Source organism: Galendromus occidentalis, unplaced genomic scaffold (genome assembly GCF_000255335.2).
Source record: "Galendromus occidentalis unplaced genomic scaffold, Mocc_1.1 scf7180000077471, whole genome shotgun sequence".
In the NCBI taxonomy this organism is placed as follows: Eukaryota; Metazoa; Arthropoda; class Arachnida; order Mesostigmata; family Phytoseiidae; genus Galendromus; species Galendromus occidentalis.
In genome coordinates this window covers 165,007-189,149 of record NW_003805459.1, presented here as the reverse complement: position 1 = coordinate 189,149, position 24,143 = coordinate 165,007, and the positions used below count along the sequence as shown (strand labels likewise).

The following is a 24,143-nucleotide window of genomic DNA, read 5'->3' as shown; positions in this document are numbered from 1 at the left end:
GTGCGGGGTCTCCGACTCCAAATGGAAGCGTAATTGTGCCTCCCCCGAGTGATCCGAATCGGTATGGACTCTGATCTACGTGAACTACTGAGTTCAGCGCCGGAAAACGCACCGAGAGCTCCGGATACTGGCAGACACAAAATCTTCAGGAAGCGGAAAAGTCTCACATCGAGCAGAAGTGCTCCGAAACTGTCGCAAGCCTCAGAAATCTCCCCCCTCCTCCAATTCGTGTACTGAATGCGTTTCCACAGTTTTCCTCTCTTCCGTGTACCAGGGCGCATGTCTCGACGCCGTGGACATTGATCTTCCCTCTTTTTTTGTTTCGCATATATCTGACCCACAACCGGTTCCCTCCACAGTGATTCCTGTCCTCCGATAAATCCTTCAGGTAGGAGCTCGATGTTTCCCGGCTCAAAGCACTAGGTCAGCTCGTCCCCGAGCCCCAACTGAAGCTTCCGTGAATCTATAAACCTGCAAAAGCTCCCAGCCATAGTTGCCGGGAGGATGATCCTTACACGAGAACCTTGGCTCATCCAGAAGGGCTCTACCATCCCAAATGAGAACCCAGAATCCTCTCTGAGCCGAAACGAAATTTCTCCTTCTGTACCGACCTCCAATCACGCGAAAACTCCGCTGATCGAAAACTGATTAGACGCGGATCGAGTGATTGGTCTCAACAGAGAATAGATCGTCCCATGTATTCCGCTTGATCAAGCTGATCACAGGCGACAAATGACTCCAGTTCAGTCGCTCCTGGCGTCGCGGAGTTTTCCAGCCATGAATCGTCGGTGGAAGTGTATCGAAGGCAGGATCGATTTTCCGTAGAGGGAAGCTTCTTCGAGATTGAATAATCATGCTGAACGTTCTCGTTTCCAGTTTACGGACCCTCCTCGGACTCAAACGGGATCAGGATGTCGGGGACGGACCCACCCACTGGGACAATCAGGGACACCTCCGGGGAGGATTCGACCCGCTTGAAGCGGAACCTAGGCCTAATGAGTGGAGTGACCCTCATCGTGGGAACAATGATCGGCGAGTGTCTCGCTAGTTCTGGAGCGTTTTCAAGACGACACAGGGAACAGCTCGGAGCTCCTTGTTCATTCGACCTTCTGATAACATTCCAGGATCTGGCATTTTCGTATCGCCCAAGGGAGTACTGCAGAACACAGGATCCGTGGGGTTGACGCTGATTGTTTGGGCCGGTTGCGGGATGCTGTCTCTCTTCGGTGCTCTGAGCTTCGCTGAACTAGGAACTATAATCAACAAATCAGGGGGCGACTACATTTACATTTACGAGTGTTTCCGAGGATACCGATGCGGATCCGTTCCGGCTTTCCTCCACTCTTGGACTACGGTGCTATTATTGAAGCCGGCCTCTCTGGGAATCATGGCTCTATCCTTCGCGAAATACATGGTGGTGCCGTTTTTCCTCTCGTGCGACGAAATTCCGTCCCAGCCCGTGAAACTGCTCTCCCTCGTGTGCATCGGTGAGTGAACTCGGTGTAGAGACCGAGCTGAGCTGTCTCTTAAGCTGAGCATCGATTTCCAACTACCGATTTTCTTTGTCGCTTCTTCCAGCTCTGGTGACGTACATCAATTGCGCCAGCGTTCATCTCGCCTCGCGAATTCAGACAGTGTTCACAATCGCCAAGCTCGGAGCGATCGTCGCAATCGTAATCGGCGGTTTCTGTTGGATAGCGATGGGCCACACAGAATATCTGGAAACGGGATTTGAAGGATCGACCACGTCTCTCGGTGACGTCGCCACGGCCTTCTACTCCGGCCTGTGGGCTTACGATGGATGGAACAACCTGAATTACGTAACCGAAGAACTGGTCAACCCATATGTGTAAGATCTCAATTATTAGAGAGGAGATTTTGCGAATCGCTCATCAGGATCATTTTCTCGGCTTCGCGTCGATCTTATTTCCTTGTGATTACAGCAATTTGCCTCGAGCCATCTGGATTGCTATACCACTAGTCACCGTCAGTTACGTTCTCGTAAACGTAGCGTATCTCACAGTGTTATCGAGCTCCGAATTCCTCGCCTCCGAAGCCGTGGCCGTGGTGAGTTGCAACGCCCAGCGAGGCTCCAAGAGATGAGCACCGAGAGGCGTCGCGTCGTCGATGGAGGGTTCCGCTTAGCACTAAGCGTCTGTTTTTCTTTCAGCGATTTGGCAACTATGTATTCGGACCGGCAGCCGGGCTGATCACTTTATTCGTGGCCGCGTCGACGTTCGGCTCTTCAAACGGTTCGACGTTCACCGCGGCTCGAATTTCATTCACGGCAGCCCGAGAAGGGCACCTACCCTCGATCCTGTCGTTCGCCCACGCGACCCGTGTCACTCCGATGCCGGCTCTACTGACCAACGTGAGACTCAACGAAATTCGGATGATTCACTCGAGCAATCAAAGAAGTCTCGATTTTCCGACTCATTACGATCGACTAATATTTTGTTCAGGGTATTCTTGCGGCAGTGTTGGTCTTGGTTAGTGACATCGATAAGCTCATCGATCTCTTCGGTTTTGCGGCTTGGTTCTTCTACGGTTTGGCTACTTTCACCCTCATCGTCTTCCGCTTCACTCGGCCCGATGTGCCAAGACCCTGCAAGGTGCGACTTTCTCAAGGGGGGAGCATATGAATCTATTCCAAGAATATCCAAATCGATCGAAACCAAGGTTCCGAATCAGAATTCTGACTCTTCTCCCTTCCAGGTCAATATCATAATTCCGATTGTGACGTGTCTAGTAGCTTCGTATCTGGTGGTCGGCCCGATCGTCCAAAAGCCGCGACCCGAGTATTTGTATGCTTGCGCTTTCGTAGCATCTGGCTTAATATTCTACGTGCCGTTCGTAGCGCTCGGATGGAGACTCCGTTGCACTCGTAAGTTCGGGAATGCACCCCGGCGTAGTATGTATGTATGTTCGACAAGCGGCAGTTATTTCCTTCAATGTTTCAACTCTCCGTCAATTCTTTTTCCAGATGGCATCACTCGGTTCTTGCAATGCATGCTGTTCGTGGTCCCAACAGCGAAGCCTGAAGAGGATTCGCGATAATTGTTATTTATTCAGTCGAGAGCCAGGGGAGAACGACCAAGAGAGTATTCGCGGTCTGCATTCGTTCTCCCCCGAATGAACCTGTCTCGAGCTGTTGTCATACCATCATATTCGAGCTGTAGAGATATCATTGTAAAGATCATCGTTTCGATATCATTTAGTGGGCGAAATGCGCATATCAGACCGGAGACCGCCAGAGACACTGATCGTTCCGATTCTTCCGGCATGATCCCGGCAGGGTAAAGATATATCGAGTTTTGAGCTCTGGGACTCAATCGAAGCGGGACTCTCATCCTCAGTGGGGGGTTGAGGGGTTCGTGCCCACGGCGGCACAGTTCGAGAATGGATCAGAGGTCATAGAGTTGAGATTCCGGTTCGTCATCCTAATAAAACAGAAAAGGAGGACATGACTCGGAGTATCGGTCACTAATTCATCGGTTTCCCATTGAATGAGCGAAAAGGAGGAAAATTCGAGGGGTGACACGAGTCGTGGCGCGTTTCCGTCGACATGCGTGGGGCGCAACCAGGGCTAGGATCACCCGGCTAGAGTATTCCAAATGAAATTCTGGCATTTGAGGGAGCTCCATTCCCAGAAGAAACCGATACTGCATCGAAATTACTGAGGCTCCTCGACTACGAGAAGGGAGCAAATGTTCGCTGAACCTGACCTCGCATATTTTTAGCGCCAGTATCTATCGAGCGAAACACTTCAAGACGGCGGACACGTCCGCTAATTCGCTTTCCACGCCACGGAGGAGATTCCAGACCGACTAGCGCAGGCGAATACAAAAAGCCGAGATTTGGCCGACCATGGAGCGATCCGTCGGAGTGTCAATCGGTCCGGGGGGGGGGGGGTTGGAGCTCTAGTCGATTATTGTAACCCTCTCCTCATCAAGGAGGACTTCAAAGATTCGAGATGCTTGCTCGTGGAGTTCGGGCTCCTAAGAATCCGAGCGTGACGGCAGCGGAGAGGATCTCCTCTACGTCGCCACAAAACGACTGAGTTGTGGGCTCTTCTCTTTAGCCGACGCGATAGCTGGAATCCCGAGCGACTGGGGAGCAGATCGGTCCAATTGGCCTCCGCCAGGATCACACTTCTGTGGAAAACTTCGCCCTATCCACCGGAAAAAATACGACTACCTCCTAGGTATAAGGATGAGCTTCCTGGGAACGACTCGACTCCACTCCCAAGAGACTCGACTCATTCCCGTTCTGACACAGTTGAGCTGCCGACGGAGAGATTGGAGTTCAGATACGGCATTACTGCATCGGGGTCTTATGAAATTTCGTTCATCTCCCGAATGGTTTGCCGTAACATGGGGGATTCGGCACGTATAATAGATCACTTCGAAAGTCAAAAGAGAAAACACCGCCTCGTACTTTAACAGACGCCTATATTCCATTCCCGACTTGCACGCAGCGAAAATTTACACATCCATCGACCATTTTGAATTCGCGAGCCAACTAGTTCTCAGCACCTGCAAAATATGAATCGTCGTGAATGGGCGGATTTCGACGGAAGTTCGCAGACACGGTGCCTTCGAGTACTCTATAAAAATTCATTCGAGAGCAGTCAGGCAATTTCTCAATGGAACGTTTTTCTCAGTGAATCGAAATTCACGGTCAAAAAGGATATCCACAGCCTAGATGGGCTCATGCCATGAATGAGCTTGGTCGAACGGAACTACGCGAAGGGAAATAGAAAAAGCGCCACTCTTTGATACATTACCAGGCTTTGGGAGACCTAGAATGAAAAAAAGCAGGCAACTTAGGAATCACAGCAAAACAAACATTAAATCCTCTCAATTAGATTCACTGCATGGTTTCATTCGATGAGCAGAAAAAAACCAAGATGAGGAAACATTCTGAGCGGGCAAAAATAGGATAAACATGCTTCAGTGAACTCACGAATTGCTTTCCCGTCTTTCCAATCGGTCTTCTTTATAGTCGACGAGAACTCCATAGCCGCTTTGGCATCCTTTTTCACGCATGCCTTCGTGGCTTTACTCGCGATTTCGGAGAATCGCATGAACCTTGGAAGAGATAAGCGGAGTTGAAAGCTTCGTCAGATGAATAGAGCGAAGATACGGGCATCTGAGCGGTCGTCACGCTCCTCACAGATAGAACTCCGAGACGGAAGATCTGGGATGGATCCCACAGACCCAATAGAAAGCCGCCCCGAAGGTTCTCACACCGATTTCCAGGAACTTACGTGATCCCGGCTTGCCTCCAGTACGTCATTTTCGATGAATGCACGAATCCGGTCTCTAGATAAGAAACACGGTGTCCTGCTCCGCGACTTTCGATGTTGGGAAACCGCAGTGAGGGTGACTTTCAGCGAAGCGAGTACTCGGGTGTCGTCTGCTCTTTGTTTGGATGTCAGTGTGTTGTTGGTTGGGGCTCGTTCGATTCGCTCGCGCCGGCCCGGGCGATAATGACACTGGAACAGCGCATGGACGAATTCCAGGAGAAATTCTGATGGAACAAACGCCTACTATCGACTCAGATTAACGTTTTCGGTTGTTTCGACCGGCGTCAGCATGATGGACGAATCAGGTCAAATTGCAGGTGTGTACCGAGATTGAGGCTCATCTTCACTGAAAGTGCCAATTCCTGCATCGAGCGATTTTAGGTTCCTTCCGCTATCGATCCACCTGCCTCCAGCTAGGCTCGACGACTTCATGAGATTATCCGTTTGCTTACAGCCCCAATGGCGGCCGAAGATCGCGAAGCGGAATTGATCCAGCTGGTCAGCGACCGCAAGTTCGCGATGGTCCTAGATCAGCTACGATCACTGCCGTCTGAAGAAATCCCGCTCCTAGGCTGGGTCATTCTGCCCCTGGTGATCTCCACTAGCGATCGAATCCATAGCGAGGATGACAGGTGTCCAGATGAGGAGTCTTTCGATAAGTTGATAGACGAGATCATTTCGGTTTTGCACGGAGCATCGACGCCCAAGGAATTGTTGTTGATGTACATGGAGAGTTTACATTCCGTGGGAACGGCATACGTATTCGATGTCGTAATGGAAAACATCGCGGACTGCCTCGAGAAACGAAGCCCGTACTCGAGAGCCTCTCTGCTTTGGGTATTGGATGTCGCGAGTGGAACTTTCGATTCCTTGCAAGCGCCAAACGATACGAACTTCGCAAACGCGGAGGAGCGGAAGCTTATGGACGTTGACGAGGACGTTCGCGCGATCACCGATCGGTACAGGACTGTCCTGAGTTTCTTGAAGAGACAATTCTCATTCATGAGCGAAAGAGATCAGCTCCACTTCAATGCGAAAGAGCGACTTCAGATGGCATCTCACCTGGCGCGCGCCTTGGGAACTACTCTCGGCCTTCTGGATCTCACACCTTGTGATAGGGGGAAATCGGATAGTGAGCAACACGTACATGCAATGAAGCTGCTTGGATTCATAGAAAAATTCAACGACCCCGTCTTCGTACTCGAGCTCGCTCACTGCCGACGACCCGCCTCCTCCGGCGCAGAGCTCAGTCTGAGCTCATCGAGCGCCGGAGTGCTGGCTTACATGATTTTTCTTTGAAAAAAGTTTTCCCCGGGTTTATTCGCCAGGATACTTAGCCGACTTGCTCTTGCCGCTAGTGCTGGAATTACTGAGTTCACCGAGGTCGCTGCTCGTGTTGAAGGGTCTGGATCTGATGGAAGAGGCTCTCGTTTATGTTGACTGCATCGGCAGATCCCACCCCTTGTATTCTGTCTCTTTGAGGGTCTTGAGCCAGCTCTTCCAGAACATGACGGCCTGCCCTCTGGATGAAGCCCGAAGGAGGGCTCTGCTATTATGGAACCAGCTTTATAAGAAGTGCCATCCCGACATTCAATCGAAATTGCTTGACTCTTTGTTCAGGAATTGCGATAATCCCTCAGTGCGCGGTTTCCTCTTGGACACGTGGAGAAAGCTCTTGATTGGTAATGATCAAGTCAATGCATCGGAAATCGTGCAGAAACTCGTCTTCTTACCGGAGGGAGAGACCACTGATTTGCTAGAGCACAGTGAATATCTCTTGGCGAGCTTGAATTTGCTCAGGCATTTATTCTTGAATCGGATGTTGAAAAAATTGCCCACGCTCGGAACGTACCTGGCAAGTTTCAAGAAGGGTCTACAAATTTCGCGAGCCCACTACGAGTTGAAATTGAAGAGTGAGAAAACTGATGAGATCAGATCCTTGATGCCGAACGTGCCAGAAGAAATGGAGACGGAAGTTTTGGAGCGAGCTCTGATCAGGTTTGACCTCATGGAGAGTCTGCTCGGAATGGTGCAATCTTCATATGACACTGTTTGAGTAGGAAAATCTGTTATTAAATCTGTTATTATCTTTCCAAAGTACCGGTCTCTTTTCCTCTTTTCATTATGGATATCCTACGGCCACTGCTTTTCTCCCCGCGCAGGAGAGACAATGCATAGTTGCTCCACGTCCATCAGACATATGAGAATGAGCCCCTGCATTGTATTCTGTCAGTGCTCAACAGAATTCGGGAGATGCGATCGACTGCGGACGAACCGACGGAATACCGAAGTAGTGCCTGAGTGAGCTGAAGTTAGCTCAACAAAGATTATCATTTTTCACTCGCTCAGTCTTCGTCATATCTCCCCGCACGCATTGAGCCGGTCGAGAAGTCCGTCTGTAGGAGTTGAGGATCACGTTGATCAGAGAGAAGCCACCTGGACTCTCGAAAGAGGGGATGTGAGCGCAGTTACCCTATTCCCGCCGAGAGTTTCCTCTAAACCTTCGTCTTCCTAGCTCTTGACCCACACCTGGCCCTCGTGCGAGCTACGTCAAAAATAGGAAAGAAAATCTTGCCTCCATCAAGCTTCACAGATCCGAAAAATATTTTCCCTTCCTCCCGTTCCCCAGAGCTTGACCAGGGAGGATCTCAACTACGTATCTCCGCTGGGAGCTGCGATGAGCACATCTCCCGGCGGCGCGGCGCAGTTTTCACCCGGTACCGATATAGGGTGAGGAACATGAGGTCGAAGTTCCAGAGCTCCTCCGCGCATACAACTCCGAAGTCACGTCGAACGACTTCAAAGAGTGAAGCATAATTGAGCCCACCCTCGCTGCCGAATCCTGCGGCATGTTCGGAGTTCAGGTTTCTCCGCTGATCGCGCTGGTATTTGTTTCTCCATCAAAATCCAGTCTTCCGGATGACAAAGATGCCCACCTCTGATGGGCCCAAGCTGAGCCCTGACGGAGCTCTGGGATCGAGTGGAGAATTGGTCTTATGCGACCGTTCAGACCCCTTCAGATTCGTTCGCCCGCAGCCTCCCGAATCCGCTAATCGGTCCCGACCCGCACGAGTTTCTCCTCGCACGGAAGATCGCTCCATCGGAATCGATCCTGAAGTCGTGAACGCTCTCGATTTACCGGAATGGGACCGACCCTGATGGTGGTACGTAGGATCTTGCCGATCAATCGACGTCATTTACTGGGCGAGTCCCACCCTCCCAGGGTCCGCTCCCCAGCCGCTCATCGAGAAGACTCCGGCAGGAAACATTGCGGATATCGGTTGCCTTATGTCGGGAGAATTGAACGATCGGTACTCGTGTCCACGGAATCGGGTACAGCGTGGAGGCAATGAGATGGGAGCCGAGACTGCAACATGATACGGATGACCGTATTCAGGCGGGGAGGCGAGGCATTCTGTCTTGACGAGAGATCTTCGAGATAGCCGAGAATGCGAACTCTTGAGAAAATGTCAGGAGTCGCCGAAAATTTCTCTGGGGCTGACCTCGTTGGATTATAATCAAACTCCGCGCGCGTCTACGAAGGGCCACAGCGCCACGGTACGTGAGCGGCCAAGAACGACAGCCGTCTTCGCCACTATCCTCATTCCACACGTGCAGGGATTCGCGCGCGTTTCTTAGCGTACCGCTCATAAAAATCAGGTTGGTTAGGAGTGTTCTCTATTCCGAGTGTCCCATCGATTTCCTTCGACATGATCCATCTAAAGACCTTCGAGGATTGAGATTGACGCCACGAGAATGATTGAGGCTATTGAGATTCGTTCCGGAGCTCCGATGGCTTTTCAGCGATTCACGCCGCCTGGCGAGATCGCCGCGCGGTCGAAATGAATGCCCATTTCGTGCGAATGAAACCCACGTTATTTTGTGATCGGTCGTCTTGGTATATCGTCCATGTCATTCAAATTGTCTATTAGGTTGAAATGGGACGAGCTGGCGCAAAGCGGAGCAAGCAGGTCTCCGATGATTCGCCGACTTCCGGTTCGGCTACAAAGAAGCGCAAGACCGATAAAAAGAAGATCGCACCGAAGAAGGTCGATCGCGAAGAGTGAGTGTCGGACCCGTATGCGTCAATTTTTATGAGAAACAGATATGTATGGCGAAATGATACGCTCAATCTCGCGCGCATGCTGGCAACTCGCGTGAATTGACTGGCCGTCCTTCCCCCAGGAGCATGGATCCCTACCTGAAGAGTCTTTGCGAGAGGTTCAAGAACCCGGAAGACTCTCTGCAGTTCCTGCTTCAGAACTCGAAAACAGCCATCGACGACTTTTTCAAGAATCATTGGGGCAGCAAGCCGCTCCACATCGAAGCACCTGAAGCCTCCGAGGAGTTGTCGAAAATCTTCAGTCTCGAGGTGTTCGAGGAGATCGTTTCCCGGAGCGAGAAGGGTGATCTCAACCTTATTGCAGACCGAGATTTTACTTTCTCGAAAATCGTCGATGGAGACCGCCAAGACTTGGAAATCGAAACATTGACGAAAGATCTTGTGAAAAACCACTACAAAGAAAAGTACGCGATCCAGATCAATCAGCCACAGCGTTTCCAAGATTGTCTCTGGTCATTCATTGAGAAACTCGAGTGTCATTTGGGTTCTCTGGTGTCATCTCAAGTGTTCCTCGTACCGGGAGATACAAAAAATCAACAGCGTCGTTACGATGACACCGAAAAATTCGTACTGCAACTGAGCGGTAGCAGCAGCTGGAAACTGCACGAGCTGAAAGGAGAAATGGTGTGCGAATTTGACGATGCGCTCAAGGAAGAAAACGTCGGTGATCAAATCATGGCCGCAAATCTCAAAGCCGGAGATGTGCTCTACTTCCCGAAAACCACGATTTTCGAGTCCGAGGGCGTGACGGATGGAGCACACATCGTTTTCAGCACGTTCCAAGGCATGCATCGGGCCAATCTTCTACTTCAGACAATCATCGCGACAATCGAGGAGCAGGTTCCGGTCTGCGAGGAACTTCGCAAAGGTCTTCCGTTCCACTACCTCCCAAGAGCGAATTCAATCTCGAATGCGGATTACGCCGATACCCTGGTCAAGTTGGCGGAAAGCGTGCGAAGCCGTTCGAAGCCCCTGCCACCCGCAGACGGTGAGACTTTTTTTTCCAAGCGATCGATATCGGTCGAATCACTTGCTCCAATTCTTCTCGCTCTAATCGTGGCTCCCGCCCTTGTTCCAGGAATGATCCAGGAATTCATGACTAACCGTCTGCCGCCCTACGGCCAGCCAAAATTCGAGCTGGAATCGGGGAGCATCACGTCCTCCTCAAAAATCTCCTTCAGGAACAAGGAGCACATAACTTGGTTCGTGAGAAAGGCTGAAGATGCCGAAATGGATGAGGGCGATGGTGTCGACGAGGAGAATGTGGCGGAAAGCCAAGATCTGACCTCCCGAAGCGAATTAGTCGTCATGAGCTCGATGAACAATGATAGAAGCCGTCACATGATGATCGATGCCACCTTCATGGGATCCGAGGACGACAGCGGCGCTTTCACGATCTCCCTTGAATACGAGGAGCTGTTGGAGAAGCTTTACAAGTCCGAGGAGCCGATTACGGTCGAGGATCTGCTGAAAGACGTCAAAAACGGCGATGCTCTCAACGCGATGACGCTTGTCCGCGGTCTTTTCAGCATCGGCGCTATCAGTGGAGGCGACTAACTCTGCTGCGGAAGTGTCTTGCGGATAGAGAGGCCGTGGATGTTTTATAAGAATCTCGCTTTTGAGCGATCTCAACGCGGCTGTTAGGATATCAAATAATTTGCTTTGATACAGCCGATCATTTTCTGCTACTAATTGGTCTGACCGGAGAGGTATTCATGCGAAACTACCGAGGCTGGCAATTATCATCATATTGAATAAAACGATTTCCCCACATGTTCCCAAACCTCTTGGTCTTTCACGGGTACATTTGCTCTATGGATCCGTCCTCGGAAGAAATGTGAATGACAGTACCCGGGACGTTAAACCTTGGCTGTGTGGATCAGCCCGAAAAAGTTTTTTTGGTCTTTCATGGAGCATGTCTGTCTCCCCCTATCATCATTGTCGCCACATTCGCCACACAGAAAGTCATGCACATGGAGACACGGCTTCCATGTATGAGGCTAGCATATCTCGATGTTCTGAATGTTAATGGATGGAGCGCTGGTCGAATCCCGTGGAGGTAACACCAATGTCAGGCGGGATGTGATGTGGGGAGGAGCTGTCGGTCGAAAAGCACGACGATGATGATCCCCAGACGAGTGTCCTCAAAAAAGTAACTCCCGACTCGGGACGCGCATCGGGAGTACGTCCTGAGCATCCCGTGGTAGTTTTGTCAAGAAGACCACCGCTCCTCATCGTCAGTCGAGCGTATATGACACCCTGACGGAAGGACCACGGGGCTAGTTTTGAACGAAGCATGCAGGAGTCCAGGATCGGTGCCAGAGTCAGCATTCGACCCGCTGGATCGCGGCCTTCAGTCGAGTGGAACTGAGACTTCCCCTATCTTCACCTGAAAATGTGAAGGAATGTGTTCTCTCATGAGAGAAAAAATCTCTCCTGAGGGACAGGACTCCTGACTTGAGTGAGAATTCCGCATTCTAAGATTCCGAACTGATCGGGTCGGCGTCTTGCCTTGCAGGACGAGGTAGTTTCGGAGTAAGGGAAGGTGCCTGATTCTAGTATGCTTTGGAAACCTATCGTCGAAGCGAAGGAGCAGAGCTTCCGGATCAGCCGGCAAGAGTAGAAATATAAGAGACTCCGCATCAAGCGTTACATCAGCTTCATGGCGAGTTTTCACAGCGTTTTTTTGCATCACGATGAACCACCTGGTTGGGAATGACGCTCTGCCGGGCCCGTCTGTGCGGCCTGAGACCCTCTGACCACCCTCCTGCCGGGGATATCTCCTTCTTTGTGCACTCTGGTGCACAGATTCTCGATTCCGGGGGCTCTTTTCAGCGTCGGTCAAGATTCATCCACGACGACCTTCCCGAGAATCAGAATGTCGCGGAAGAGGTTGCTTCTACTAAAAATTCACCAGCGTGCAGCCCGCAATTCTTCAAAGTCCCAGCAAAAATCATCGACATCAGCGTCTTCACTCTCTCGTCTCGACGGATTCCATTTAAAAAGATTCTATCCTATGATCCTTCTTCCGCGCTCTTTTTCTGAGGAGTACCGACTCGGAATATTTCCCAATTGTGAGCATCGGTGGTCTTGCAAGGGGCTCTGTTCTCCTCGCGAGCTCGCTCGCGCGCACGAGCCGATTCTCGTGCCGTTGCAGAACAGCGAAGAGCGACAGCGGCGGCGCCGCTGCTCTGGTTAGTTGTTGATGCTGAGTTTCTGCGGCTGCCGCTGCCTGCTGCTGTAGTAATGGCGTCCCTGTGTTATTGTTGGCTATAGTGGAGGGGAGAGTATGGGCTGTGCGACTCTTAGCGGTCGAAAGCCCACGAAGCCAACGGGTTCGCCCTGAACAACAACTCAAGGAAGCCCGACGGAAATGTGCCCAGCGTCCAACAAACCGATAGTGAACCTCCACTGAGCGCCGATCCTGAAGGTAACCAGGTAATAGTCCATGGAGTGGGATTGATTCGCGCCCTAGTCGTCGGTTCGTCCGATAGAGACCGAACCTCAGCTCACAGCAACAGGAAGAGCCAAGCTTTCGCTCACGGGAAAAGTCCGAATCGGCTGAAGTCTCTCTCGAGGTGCTGCATACCCGGCCGATCGAGGAACTGGCCTCCGGGAGTGTCTCCGGAGAGTTTCAGAGAGGAATCCACGATATCTCCTCATTGCTCTTCGCAGAGATATGTAATGAAGAGGTGGATTACCCAGGGACTCGCTTGCTTCCCTGGTCGCTTTTTTCCTCGTTCGATGCTCGGACCGGCGGTCTGTACGGCGTGGCCGAAGTCGACTCGTGATCGACGTCTTTCGAATAATCAGTCGATGTCAAATTTACGTAGGTTATGTCTCCGAATGTCGGACGATCAGTTTAGCTGTCAGAGAGCGATCTCTCTCACGTGAATTGGTGTCCGCAGCGATGCTGCGGTCGTGTTGTCGTCGTCGGCGGCTGCGGCGGCTTTATAGGGTCTGATGCGTATTTTTGTAGCCGGTCAATAAGTCTCTAAGTCCGAACGGAATCGAACGTCTCGTGGACGAAGCCGCCGCCCGCTCAGAGAAATCAACACTGGATGTTCTTTCGGTGAATGCTCCTTGTTTTCCGGCGACGATGTTTTGACCCTCATGCGGATTAGATAATGTCTAGCTTCCACTTTCAACCTGCAATGCGACTAGTATGCTATGGCTAAAAGACAAATCAAAGGCCAGGAGCCGTTCGAACGCGAATGAGAACATTTCCCCAGAAGCTCAGTACGCGTGCCTGTGAGACGATGTTGACTTCTCACGACTAACGACAAAAAGCCCTGTGAAGAATGTGCCCAACGAATGTTGCTGGCTGGATGCGTTCCCAAGACCAGATCAGTCGTCCACCGAGAAAAATCATCTATTCTGCTTCACTCATGAAAAGATCCTCGGCTTGACCGTGCCTGGGGCTGGGCTCCGGCGTATGCGCCAGTCGTTACCACGAATTCCGGAATCTCCTCTTACATCCAAACCTCTACCATCCCTATACATGAATGCTCCCTCGGTGAATGCATTCCTACCTGAAGTCGAGTTTTCCCCTTGTCGTTGCAGTGTATGCCTTTCAATACCCGCATATTTTGTTCTGGATAGACAGGAGCGCATGGCGTCTCCGATCGATGACTGAGCCGACTGGTCACCTCGATATTCTAGAAATTCCTATTTCACTCTAGAATTCTACACGGAATTACAGATGAGTTCCTCGCTTCCAGGATGCCTCTCATATACCCGTCCAGGGGGAACCGGATAGGTCCGACGTCCGTGGGTCCTCCGCCCACACCAAGTCAGCCGGTGGAGGATTCCGTGCGCTGTTACTCATGCCCTGACTACGATAGCGACTACCTTGTGACGGCGCGAGTTCCTAGCGAAGATGCGTCCGATCAAAAGGCGGCTCACTTCGTATCGCTACTACATTCGTACGCCGCTAGCGGCAGGAAAACCCGGGATGACTCGGTCAAGAAGAAATGGCTGGAAGGTGGCATCTTCCAGAATCCGGACAGCGTCATCTACAAAGTGAGTCCTTCCGCCGTTGAATGTCGTGCGTGTTTCAGTTAGTCATTGCCCGGGCATTAGGGCGTATCGCAGGAGCGGACGGCGTCCGCGCCCCGACGTTCCCTCACCACAGCTCCTCACGAACGACGGACGGATCACTTAGTTTCTTTCATTCCTCGTATTGCAGCGGCTACTCGAAGAGGACTCCACCGATTCGGATTACGAGCCGACCGAGGCAGATCTGCGACAATGGTTGAAAGTTCATAAGAAGCGGAAACGTCTCATTGAAAAACTTCAGAAATCCGCTCACGACCCGGACAACGGCGCCAACAAGAGCAACAAATACAAGTACAGGTCGTGGGGGGTTCTGAACCGATGCGAACCCCTCATCCTGGAAGCGGATTTCGACGAGGTGAAGGATCAGCTCCGTCTCAACATCCGTCCTGACGAGGTCGAGGCCATGCTGAACGCCGAGAAGAAGATCAAAAAACGCTTCGCGGGCGCTCACGTCAGTCGGGGCAGCTCGGCGCATCAGTGGGGTCTCTTGAGCAGCAGCAGCAGCGATGATGACGATTCCAGTCTGGCCGAGAATTCCGATAACAACAATTCGGATAATTCCGATAGCGAGGACGAGGTCAATCGTTTCCCGGCTGCGCCGGCCGGAACGCCTGCAGTCCACGAAGTTAGCAAGAAGAACGTGAGACGGAAAAAAGAGAAAACCCCACAGCAGTTAGCTCTCGAAGCAGCCGCGAAACGTCGGAAACTCTGGGTCGAAATCTCGAAAAAAGATGTTCATAGGGCGTTCAAATCCAATCAAAACTCTAGGAAAGATACCATGCAGTTGCGCAAGAAACTCGCTGTCGGATGCATGCGAGAAGTTCGCAAAAAAGCACTGATCTCGCAAAAAGTTTCGCGGGAGAATGCTTCGCGATCTCGGAGGTACGCACCCGAACCCTATCTCCTCATTGTCGCGATACTTGCGGATTTTTCCCGTTCCTCATTTTGCCGGGATTCTCGGAGAGCCAAGCGCTGATCAACTTACGACTTCCTCCGCAGATTGTGTCGCGAGATGCAGGCATATTGGAAACGCTACGATCGCGCAGAGAAGGATCAGCGAAAACGAGCGGAGAAAGAAGCCTTAGAACAATTGAAGGTCGACGCAGAACTTCGGGAGGCGAAACGTCAACAGAGAAAGCTCAACTTCCTGATCACCCAGACCGAGCTGTATGCGCATTTCATGAGCCGGAAGAAAGCTGGCGACCAAATTCTGCAGGATAAGGCCACCCAGGACATCTTGGGGAAACTCGATCAGGGCCCCGACGCCAACAACGAGGACGAAGTCGATTCTGAAAGGTTCGTTCCCTCACTCATTTGTTCATTTGCGAATCCTTCGGCGGTTTATGATTCCCTGTAGCTCCCTGATGAGAGACGAATACTGCCGTTAGAATGCTCTCCCGATTTTCGCAATAAGTAACCGTGGCCACGATTCCCGCAGATTAAAATCAGAGGCTCTTGGAAACGCCAGGGATGCCTTCTTGGCTCACAAACACGAAAAAGACGACTTCGATGCTGATCTCGGACTGCCCGTCAAGTCAGAGAACAACTTCGACGACCACGAAGATCTGCCACAGCCACGCATGTTCCAAGGAAAATTAAAATGCTACCAACTCAAAGGGATGAGCTGGCTATACGGCTTGTACGACCGAGGAATCAACGGAATCCTGGCGGACGAAATGGGCCTCGGCAAAACAGTTCAAACGATCGCGTTCTTTTCTGCCCTCGTCGAGCGCCAATCGGTCTGGGGTCCATTTCTTGTGATAGCGCCAGCCTCCACACTGCACAATTGGCAGCAGGAATTGAGCAAATTCGTCCCCCAGTTCAAAGTTGTCCCATATTGGGGTAACGCCTCCGATAGAAAAGTGCTACGGAAGTTCTGGTCGGCTCGCAACCAAGATCTTCACACGGAGCACAGTTCATTCCACGTTGTGGTTACTAGTTACCAATTAGTCATTCAGGACGTGAAGTATTTCCAGCGCATCAAGTGGCAATACATGGTTTTGGACGAGGCACAGGCCATAAAAAGCACTTCCAGTCAGCGCTGGAAAGTTCTTCTGGGTTTCACTTGTAGAAACCGTCTGCTCCTGACCGGAACTCCGATTCAGAACGCCATGCAGGAGCTGTGGGGCTTACTTCATTTCATCATGCCATACCTCTTCGATTCTCACCAGGAGTTCAACGAGTGGTTCTCGAAAGATATCGAGAGTCACGCCGAGAACAAAACGGCCATCGACGAAAAACATCTATCCCGACTCCACATGATCCTCAAGCCATTCATGCTAAGGAGGTGAGTCTGCCGAAAGCGATCTCTTCAAGGTCACCGCGCGCGCATTTCTCGAATGCTTCACCGATTTCCCGATTTTCCCTTTCCCGTACCCACTGACGCCGTGTCCCTCGTTTTCAGGATAAAGAAGGACGTCGAGAACGAGCTCTCGGACAAGATCGAGATTCGCGTCGATTGTCACCTGACGCAACGTCAAAAAGTCATGTGTCACGCTTTAAAGAAGAAAATTCGCATCGAGGACTTGATGCAAAGCACCGGGTTGGACGGATCTTCGCAAGCAGCAACATCGGCAACGACTTGCCTCATGAATATCGTCATGCAATTCCGTAAAGTTTGCAACCATCCGGATCTATTCGAGCGTGAGGATGTACGCAGTCCGTTCTTCATGAAACTGAATCCGTGTCGTATACCAAAGACGTTTTTCGACTCGGACCTCTTCATACGATCATTGCCAAACAAGCGTCTACCGAACATTTGGCATCCCGGCGAAATTCAGTGCCAGAGCCAAGCGAACGACAAGCAATCATCGAAGCGTTGGGAAAATTCGTTTAATAACGCGTTCGAATTCATCTCTCTCACTGGCTTGAGCCCTGCCGAGGTTTCCCTGTGTTTTCTCGGCAGTAGGCTCGATAAACTCCAACTGGCATCGGAGAAGAACTCCGAAGTCGATATCGAGCACTACCGTTCCCTGATGGGACACTCCACCAAATGGTACACCTTACCAACGAAACTCCCATCACGGAACCTCGTAGGACACAGTGCTCTGAAGAGTTTGCTATTCGCCGTTTACGACGAGATGTACTGCTTTGGTTCGCGGGTGACCATCACTCCCATACCAGAGACCCCCGCCCATTACGAGCACCGTGTTCGGAAAGCCAACGAGCATCAGGACGACGAGGACGAGATACCGATCCGCATCAAAGTTGAGAGAGTCCGACACAGACCGAGACCGGCTCTTGAATTCAGCACCCTGCTGCCTCCTCCCGCTTTCATGACGAACTGTCTCATGAGCGTCTGTCTGGCGGCTAGCCCCGACTTGTGCACCAGCCACAACCGAGGCTTCCGCTGGTTACAACGGGTCAGCATGGGTGGAAGCCGCGAAGCGCACAACTGGCTTCAAACTGGCTTCACGAAGATGTCAATCGAGGATCTCAAATCACCGTCGTCGTCTTCTTTCATAAGGGCGGGCAGACGCATCGAGAGCTTCGGTATTTCAGCTTGTCGACCGAGCCGAGGCTGGTCGCACATCGTGATCCCTAGCAAGGAACGACTGGTCACTCAGAGTGGGAAACTACACGCGCTGGACGACTTGCTCAAACAGCTGAAATCCGGAGGGCATAGAGTACTAATATATTCACAAATGACGCGTATGATCGACCTCCTCGAGGAGTTTATGATACACCGGAAGTACATCTACATCCGACTCGACGGTAGCTCGCGCATCTCCGACCGGCGAGACATGGTGAACGATTTCCAGGAGCGAGCCGATATATTTGTGTTCCTCTTGTCGACTAGAGCGGGAGGTTTGGGAATCAACCTGACCGCTGCCGATACTGTGATATTCTACGATAGTGACTGGAATCCGACGGTGGATCAACAAGCAATGGATCGAGCGCATCGGCTCGGGCAAACAAAGCAGGTGACGGTGTACCGCTTGATCTGCCAGGGTTCCATAGAAGAACGCATCCTGGAACGCGCTAAGGAGAAAAGCGAAATACAACGTATGGTCATGAGCGGAACCCACATGAGGCCTCACGACGCCCTCAAACCGAAAGAGGTTGTTTCGTTGCTGCTCGACGACGAGGAGCTGGAGCGTAAATGTAAGTGCTGTAGCTATGCCCATCGATTGAAAGCCGAGCGTCGAGGCCGTAAACGTTATTATCGGGAATTCAGGACGTAGCGGTTGACCACACGCTTTTTTTTCAGTCCGCCAAAAACAGGAGGAACGACGACTGTTGGCTCAGGCTCAAGCTCTGGCGCCGATGAGCGAAAGCGTGCCCACCGAGCAGGCCCCGCTCACAGCCGACTCATTGATGAATCTTGCGCCTAAACGTAAGAGGAACAATCGATCGACGGGCCGTCCTGTTGGCCGACCGAAGAGAGCGCGGACGGTGGAGGATTCCGTCGGGGACAGCGTTCCCGCATCTCCGACTAGTGAGTTAAGTCTGAATTCGACGGCTGCCGCCCCTGCCACGGCTGTCGACGACGACCGGGAGTCGGTGCTGGTTGTGGACGAGGATTACCAACAACCGGTACCGCCGCTGCAGCAACAAAAATTGACCCCTAGCTCTAGGAGTTCTACTGCGAAGACCAAAACTCGATCTCCGAAAGGATCGACGCCCAAGAAGAAGAAGAAATCGGAAAAAAACAAACATCCTCTGAACAAGACAAATAATCAGAAATCCGTGAGACCTTCTTCAGCGATGGGCTCGGTGGGATTGTCGACCGGCAACAATGTGGTGCTCGATGTTGACGTTCCCGATCCGGTGTTCGCGTGGAATGACCTCAACCTCGACAATCTCGAGGAAATTGACGTGAACGATATCGACTTAGCGACTTTGGAGAACGTCAAGGTTTAGGAAAATTTTTATCTGCAGGAAAACCAAAAAAAACTGTACCCGGTCGGCGATCATCCAACTAGATAGCTTCGGAATAATTTCGTTCAGTGAGTCAAGTCCATTGAGTTTCACCGAAAGCACCTCCCACGAATCGTTGTGTAAATAAGCGCTGTACACAAACCGGAATTGTATATAATGTACAACGAACCAACCCAAAACCAAGAGAGTAACTTATTGATAAATTGAGGAAGCATCCTTGATCCGCGCGTCTTCTTTCACAAAGCTCATCCTATGTGCTCGAGAACATCCCTGTTCAGAAGTAACCCCCATCCGCAAGCTGGCTCTCGAGAAGTCTCGATCTCATTTCGGCATGGTTCTCCTTCGACCCTCCAATCGGGGCCACCGAGATCGTATATCAGTCGACCGTAGAAAAGCCATGTCGTCTTTTGAGCCGTTTCCTATCTCCCTCGCAGATTGACCCTTGAAAGGTAGCGTGAGGACCTTTGAAAACCCATCTCTGGAAGGGACCGTTTTTTCTGCTATCAATTAAATTATCAGTCGGAGTTCCGCTAGTCCTGATGCGAATTCGATCCCTGGCTCTCCTGCTCCTCGTTCCCAAAGACCTCGTGGATTGAGAGGTCCGTTTCGGTCACGATGGCTTGCTTGTGATCGTTCGAGCCCGGATTGGAGGAAGATGATCCTTAGACGAGCCGACCGTCGATGATCGTGATAATCGGGCCGAACAGAGAGATGGAATGTGGCGCCCTCCGTGGATCTTCAAGGCGAACTTCGCGGAGTCTTCGTTCGGTTCGCTCTCAGCTGTGTCACTGTGTCGCTTGCTTGCAGCTTACCCTCGCCTCAAGCTACGTGAATCGCTTCGCTGTTTGACACGCGGTTGTACAGCAGCTTTCTATCCATCCGGACAGAGCGCTGTCCATCGCCATCTATAATCAGGTATTGTGTCTCCTGAGATGTCACGCGTTTTCAGCTGTTAAACAGATTGGTTCCTTTACTACATATAAAGGACAAGGGTTGAGCGTGCAGCACGGTTGAATCGGATCGCGCATAGAGCCGGGCTCAGAAATTCAGGCCACAATCGATGACCTGTCATATTGCTACGCTATAATTCTGCTTGTGTTCTCATTCGGCTGGCGAAGCCGCGATGGAATCAAAGGATAGTTCGAACTATGGTGGAAATTCCGCAGAGTATCACTCCTTTCTCCGAATTCGTCATTTGACTTATTAGCTCGGAGAATCAGCTGTTACGAAGCCGCGCGAAGTCGATGCGTCACCCATTGGAAAAGGCACGAAAACGCGGGTCCGAGAATAGTTCAGGTCGCTTTCTTCGGAAAGATTTGTTCGAGGGAAGTCTCGCTTTCTCCTGGAGTCTGGTCCTAGCGATACACGATTCCACCGGAATGCTCTTCTGGAGCGATCCCTGCGATAGAACCCGCCCGAATACATTCAAGTTTCCGAGTCGAACCACGTCGCACCTCGAGACTAACGCTCATTAATTTACGACTCCCACACCGGCAGTGGGGTTCGTTCGACGTTTCTTCGGGAATGATGTTTCCTGAGAGTTTTTTGGGAGAAGGAGCAATTTAGAGGTCAATGCTAAGCATGTCGATATGGCTAGACATCGGGAATTCGGAACTTCCGTATCTAGATGCAGTGATCCCTCCATCGATTTCATTCCGTTCGGGAGCTTCGAGAAGCAATACCGACGGAAGTATTCACCCTGAAATCTCCCTTGGAGGCTCGAATAATTTGTTCATTCCCTCGATGGAGAGTCCGGCGACGTTTTGTCAAGCGGGAAGCACGCTTAAGGTCACGCTGACTGGCTGCTCGTCGGCGATTCGGTGGCAGCCAGGCGCGAGGGCCGTATCTCGTGATCTTCCTGTATCGAGAGCGGCGTGGAAATCGTGCCAGGGTGCTTGTGAGCGACCTCAGTGCTCGAGCGATAGAAGCGTGTGATGGGAGAATATCGATTCAAGTTTCCTGCTGTCTCTGAAATCTCTCATATCATGCTCAATGACTGACGTGGCTTTTCCGAGCTCGCGTTTGAGTCGCGGGTCGATTTTATCCCTGACGTCTAGAGCGGCAATCCTCGTTTCCGGAATAGAGTTCAGCGGTCTTTCAGCGACCCGATACGTCGAAAGTCCTTGAACCCATTGATAGCCAGCTCGTCAGACACCTCGAGTCTGTACGGAGTTTGTGGAAAGACTGCCGCATTATATGGCCTGATCCAGAGCAAGCGATTCATAGCTGGTGAGATGAGTCGATAATTAATAATTCTCCCCGCTCGAATGAGTCCGCTTCTACCGTTCTGAGATCGCCTAGGATCACCATTTCCTCTGAATATATTCCCTCCGAACGAGCTTAGAGCGACGTCATTCGGGATAGCCTTCTCAAACTAGGGAACGTCCGAGCTGTCTGAATTTTTCCGCTCATTCTACTGAACGTGAGCTGAGGTCGGGAAATTCTGATATGAGATGAATCTAAACCCTTGACTGTTACAGCCATGGCCAACAGAGTCGAGCCCGGAACAGAGGCTGTAAAGACAGTTCGAGTGGCCAAATGGTATTTCGGCGGATGCGCTGGGGCGATGGCAGCCTGCTGTACCCATCCTCTGGACCTTTTGAAGGTGAGTCCGACACTTCTGATACTTCCGCAATTCCGGGCTCTGGCCATCTTCCGAAGAACGTTCGGGGTAGCTCTGAACTCTTGATTTGCTTTTCCTCTGCAGGTCGTCCTACAAACCAAGAACCAGGGTGCTCCCGGTCAGAAGGTCGGAATATTAGCGAGCACAAGAAGCATATACAAAGCCAACGGAATAATCGGATTTTATAACGGGCTCTCGGCTTCACTGTTACGTCAAGTGAGTCCAACGATAAGCCAAGCGTTTTTCCGCCTTCCTGCTGCCTATGACCCTACGCATGATCCGCGACTTCCGTGATTCCGAGCATCGATTCCGTCCCTCCTCGGGATCGACCTGGCAGACCCCTCCTGATATATTGAAGAGCAGAGCGAGCGCTCTACCCGATTCCGAAAATAGTAATCGATGGAGATTCAATACCCCCGAAAATGCTTGCTACGTCTCGGTTGGAAGTGATTTTCACTCTTTCATTCCAGCTGACTTATTCCACCACAAGGTTCGGCCTTTACGAAGTTGTTCGACAAAAAATATCGAAACCTGGGCAGAATATGGTTTTCTATGAGAAATTCGGTGCCGGTTTCTTATGCGGCGCGGCCGGGGGCTTCGTAGGAACTCCGGCTGATATGATAAATGTGCGAATGCAAAACGATATGAAACTGCCTCCGGAACAGAGAAGAAAGTACGCTACTGATACCGCGCCAACATATCAAGTTTTTCGAAACGGAACGAATTTCGAAGCTGACCCTTCTAAGTACCTTTTGGAGCTGAGTGTTTTTTTCCGCCTTCCAGTTACAAGAACGCCGTGGACGGACTCTACCAGGTCTTGCGTAGGGAAGGAGTCCTACATCTCTTTAATGGAGCCTCAACCGCGACGATGCGGGCATCGGTCGTCTCAGTCGGGCAGATCTCTTTTTACGAACAAGTAAAAGAAATGCTGCTGTCAACTCCCTATTTCGACGACGGAATATACGCTCACTTCGTTTCGAGCTTCGCCGCGGTAAGCCGGCCACCACCAGCCTGATTTCGCCGATCTTGTCTCGCTCAAATATCGTCGAAAATCGCGCTCCCATGCTCTCCGATTGCTTCACGGAAGGCTCTCGTGTTTCAGGGTGCTATCGCAACAACTCTGACTCAGCCCCTCGATGTCCTGAAGACTCGGATGATGAATGCCGCTCCGGGCGAATACAAAGGCCTCATGGACTGCATCCTACAAACAGCGAAACAGGGTCCGATGACATTCTACAAAGGATATATACCGGCTTTCGTGCGACTGGGTCCTCACACGATATTGATGTGGATCTTCCTAGAGCAGATGAGACAAAATTTCGGAGATCTGAAAATCGTCACATGAAAGGAATATATCTAAGTAGACCCGTAAGAGCGCACGGATCAGCGGTGATTCCGGGTCGTAGTCCGTCAGTAATAGCGACTGTCCCGGAGTCGACGGGAAGTCTTTCGCGGAGAGAATCAGAGGTCGCCTTAATTTCGGTCCTGGACTAAGCTGGTCCCGGGTCCGATGCCTAGTCGTAGAAAGCGATGTGCGGAGCTTGAAACAATATACCGACCTCCTGACCATGCCTTTTTTCAAACGGACAATTTACTCGGTTCCTGAAATGCCTTAATGTTCCGCGCGAACTTTGTTGTAACGTTCTTCGGGGGAAGCCGGATGAATACTAGGACAATTCTGTAATTTAACTTTGTGTCGGTGATCATTTATTATTGCGCTGAACACAGATCGAGAAATGTACACATACCTGCATAGCAACTAATCAAGACTTTTCGTGGCGCACCCTGTGCGGAGTGTTAAGGACGGTCTTCCGGAATCGATCATGGCAAGCTCAGACGTTTTCAGTCCTCTGAACGATACCAAAGGCAATCTTTAATTATTCGTTGTCCCGTCTGTTGACGTTGTTGAACATTCCATTATACCTCCAATATATTTCAACAACTAACTGTGGTATCCAGACGTAGCTCGTATCGAGTGCTCATTTGTTGTAGATTCTGAATTACTGAGCAATGATTCCGATGCGCCTCGGCAACGAGTATTCAATCGATGATCGAATAGAGTCTAGTGCAGGGGAACTGCACTAGGGATACGATCATGAGAAGGCATAGAATAAAATCGTTACCCCCCATCCAGGGTCTCTTTCGTTCTC

General features: G+C 51.2%; 5 protein-coding genes across 5 annotated transcripts; all 5 read left to right on the top strand.

The window, feature by feature from the left end:
* LOC100907715 (b(0,+)-type amino acid transporter 1) lies at positions 1 to 3,465 on the top strand. The gene is made up of 10 exons (XM_003744581.1): positions 1 to 230; positions 360 to 388; positions 877 to 1,032; positions 1,125 to 1,487; positions 1,579 to 1,849; positions 1,944 to 2,067; positions 2,171 to 2,371; positions 2,463 to 2,612; positions 2,716 to 2,884; positions 2,984 to 3,465. Exons 1-10 carry the CDS (start codon positions 64 to 66, stop codon positions 3,055 to 3,057), a joined length of 1,704 nt encoding a protein of 567 aa, XP_003744629.1. The 5' UTR covers positions 1 to 63; the 3' UTR covers positions 3,058 to 3,465.
* A 2,302-nt stretch (positions 3,466 to 5,767) lies between these two features.
* LOC100902701 (glomulin) lies at positions 5,768 to 7,364 on the top strand. Its single transcript, XM_029111817.1, is given in 2 exon segments — positions 5,768 to 6,600; positions 6,602 to 7,364. Coding segments are annotated over 2 exon segments (1,596 nt in total).
* A 1,522-nt stretch (positions 7,365 to 8,886) lies between these two features.
* On the top strand, positions 8,887 to 11,201 carry LOC100907427 (ribosomal oxygenase 2). The gene is made up of 4 exons (XM_003744580.2): positions 8,887 to 8,968; positions 9,241 to 9,371; positions 9,494 to 10,419; positions 10,510 to 11,201. The coding sequence occupies exons 2-4, from the start codon at positions 9,247 to 9,249 to the stop codon at positions 10,986 to 10,988; spliced, it is 1,530 nt and encodes a 509-aa protein (XP_003744628.1). The 5' UTR covers positions 8,887 to 8,968; positions 9,241 to 9,246; the 3' UTR covers positions 10,989 to 11,201.
* A 2,952-nt stretch (positions 11,202 to 14,153) lies between these two features.
* On the top strand, positions 14,154 to 19,589 carry Ino80 (chromatin-remodeling ATPase INO80). The gene is made up of 6 exons (XM_003744626.1): positions 14,154 to 14,453; positions 14,620 to 15,371; positions 15,489 to 15,785; positions 15,928 to 16,776; positions 16,894 to 18,593; positions 18,700 to 19,589. Exons 1-6 carry the CDS (start codon positions 14,154 to 14,156, stop codon positions 19,350 to 19,352), a joined length of 4,551 nt encoding a protein of 1,516 aa, XP_003744674.1. The 3' UTR covers positions 19,353 to 19,589.
* Positions 19,590 to 20,157: 568 nt separating this feature from the next.
* Positions 20,158 to 24,085, top strand: Dic1 (Dicarboxylate carrier 1). The gene is made up of 6 exons (XM_003744579.2): positions 20,158 to 20,285; positions 21,851 to 21,975; positions 22,078 to 22,209; positions 22,464 to 22,666; positions 22,777 to 22,984; positions 23,096 to 24,085. The coding sequence occupies exons 2-6, from the start codon at positions 21,853 to 21,855 to the stop codon at positions 23,336 to 23,338; spliced, it is 909 nt and encodes a 302-aa protein (XP_003744627.1). The 5' UTR covers positions 20,158 to 20,285; positions 21,851 to 21,852; the 3' UTR covers positions 23,339 to 24,085.
* The last annotated feature ends 58 nt before the right edge of the window (positions 24,086 to 24,143 follow it).

Bases quoted from the DNA above. Each gene is read 5' to 3' on its own strand.
- LOC100907427 (XM_003744580.2), top strand. From the start codon at position 9,247: ATGGGACGAGCTGGCGCAAAGCGGAGCAAGCAGGTCTCCGATGATTCG. The intron at 9,372-9,493 runs GTGAGTGTCGGA...TCCTTCCCCCAG, and splicing joins AAGAAGGTCGATCGCGAAGA to GAGCATGGATCCCTACCTGA. The intron at 10,420-10,509 runs GTGAGACTTTTT...CCCTTGTTCCAG, and splicing joins GCCCCTGCCACCCGCAGACG to GAATGATCCAGGAATTCATG.
- LOC100907715 (XM_003744581.1), top strand. From the start codon at position 64: ATGGACTCTGATCTACGTGAACTACTGAGTTCAGCGCCGGAAAACGCA. The intron at 1,850-1,943 runs GTAAGATCTCAA...TTGTGATTACAG, and splicing joins GAACTGGTCAACCCATATGT to CAATTTGCCTCGAGCCATCT. The intron at 2,885-2,983 runs GTAAGTTCGGGA...TTCTTTTTCCAG, and splicing joins ATGGAGACTCCGTTGCACTC to ATGGCATCACTCGGTTCTTG.
- Dic1 (XM_003744579.2), top strand. From the start codon at position 21,853: ATGGCCAACAGAGTCGAGCCCGGAACAGAGGCTGTAAAGACAGTTCGA. The intron at 22,667-22,776 runs GTACGCTACTGA...TCCGCCTTCCAG, and splicing joins CCTCCGGAACAGAGAAGAAA to TTACAAGAACGCCGTGGACG. The intron at 22,985-23,095 runs GTAAGCCGGCCA...CTCGTGTTTCAG, and splicing joins TCGTTTCGAGCTTCGCCGCG to GGTGCTATCGCAACAACTCT.
- Ino80 (XM_003744626.1), top strand. From the start codon at position 14,154: ATGCCTCTCATATACCCGTCCAGGGGGAACCGGATAGGTCCGACGTCC. The intron at 14,454-14,619 runs GTGAGTCCTTCC...CTCGTATTGCAG, and splicing joins CGGACAGCGTCATCTACAAA to CGGCTACTCGAAGAGGACTC. The intron at 15,372-15,488 runs GTACGCACCCGA...CTTCCTCCGCAG, and splicing joins AATGCTTCGCGATCTCGGAG to ATTGTGTCGCGAGATGCAGG.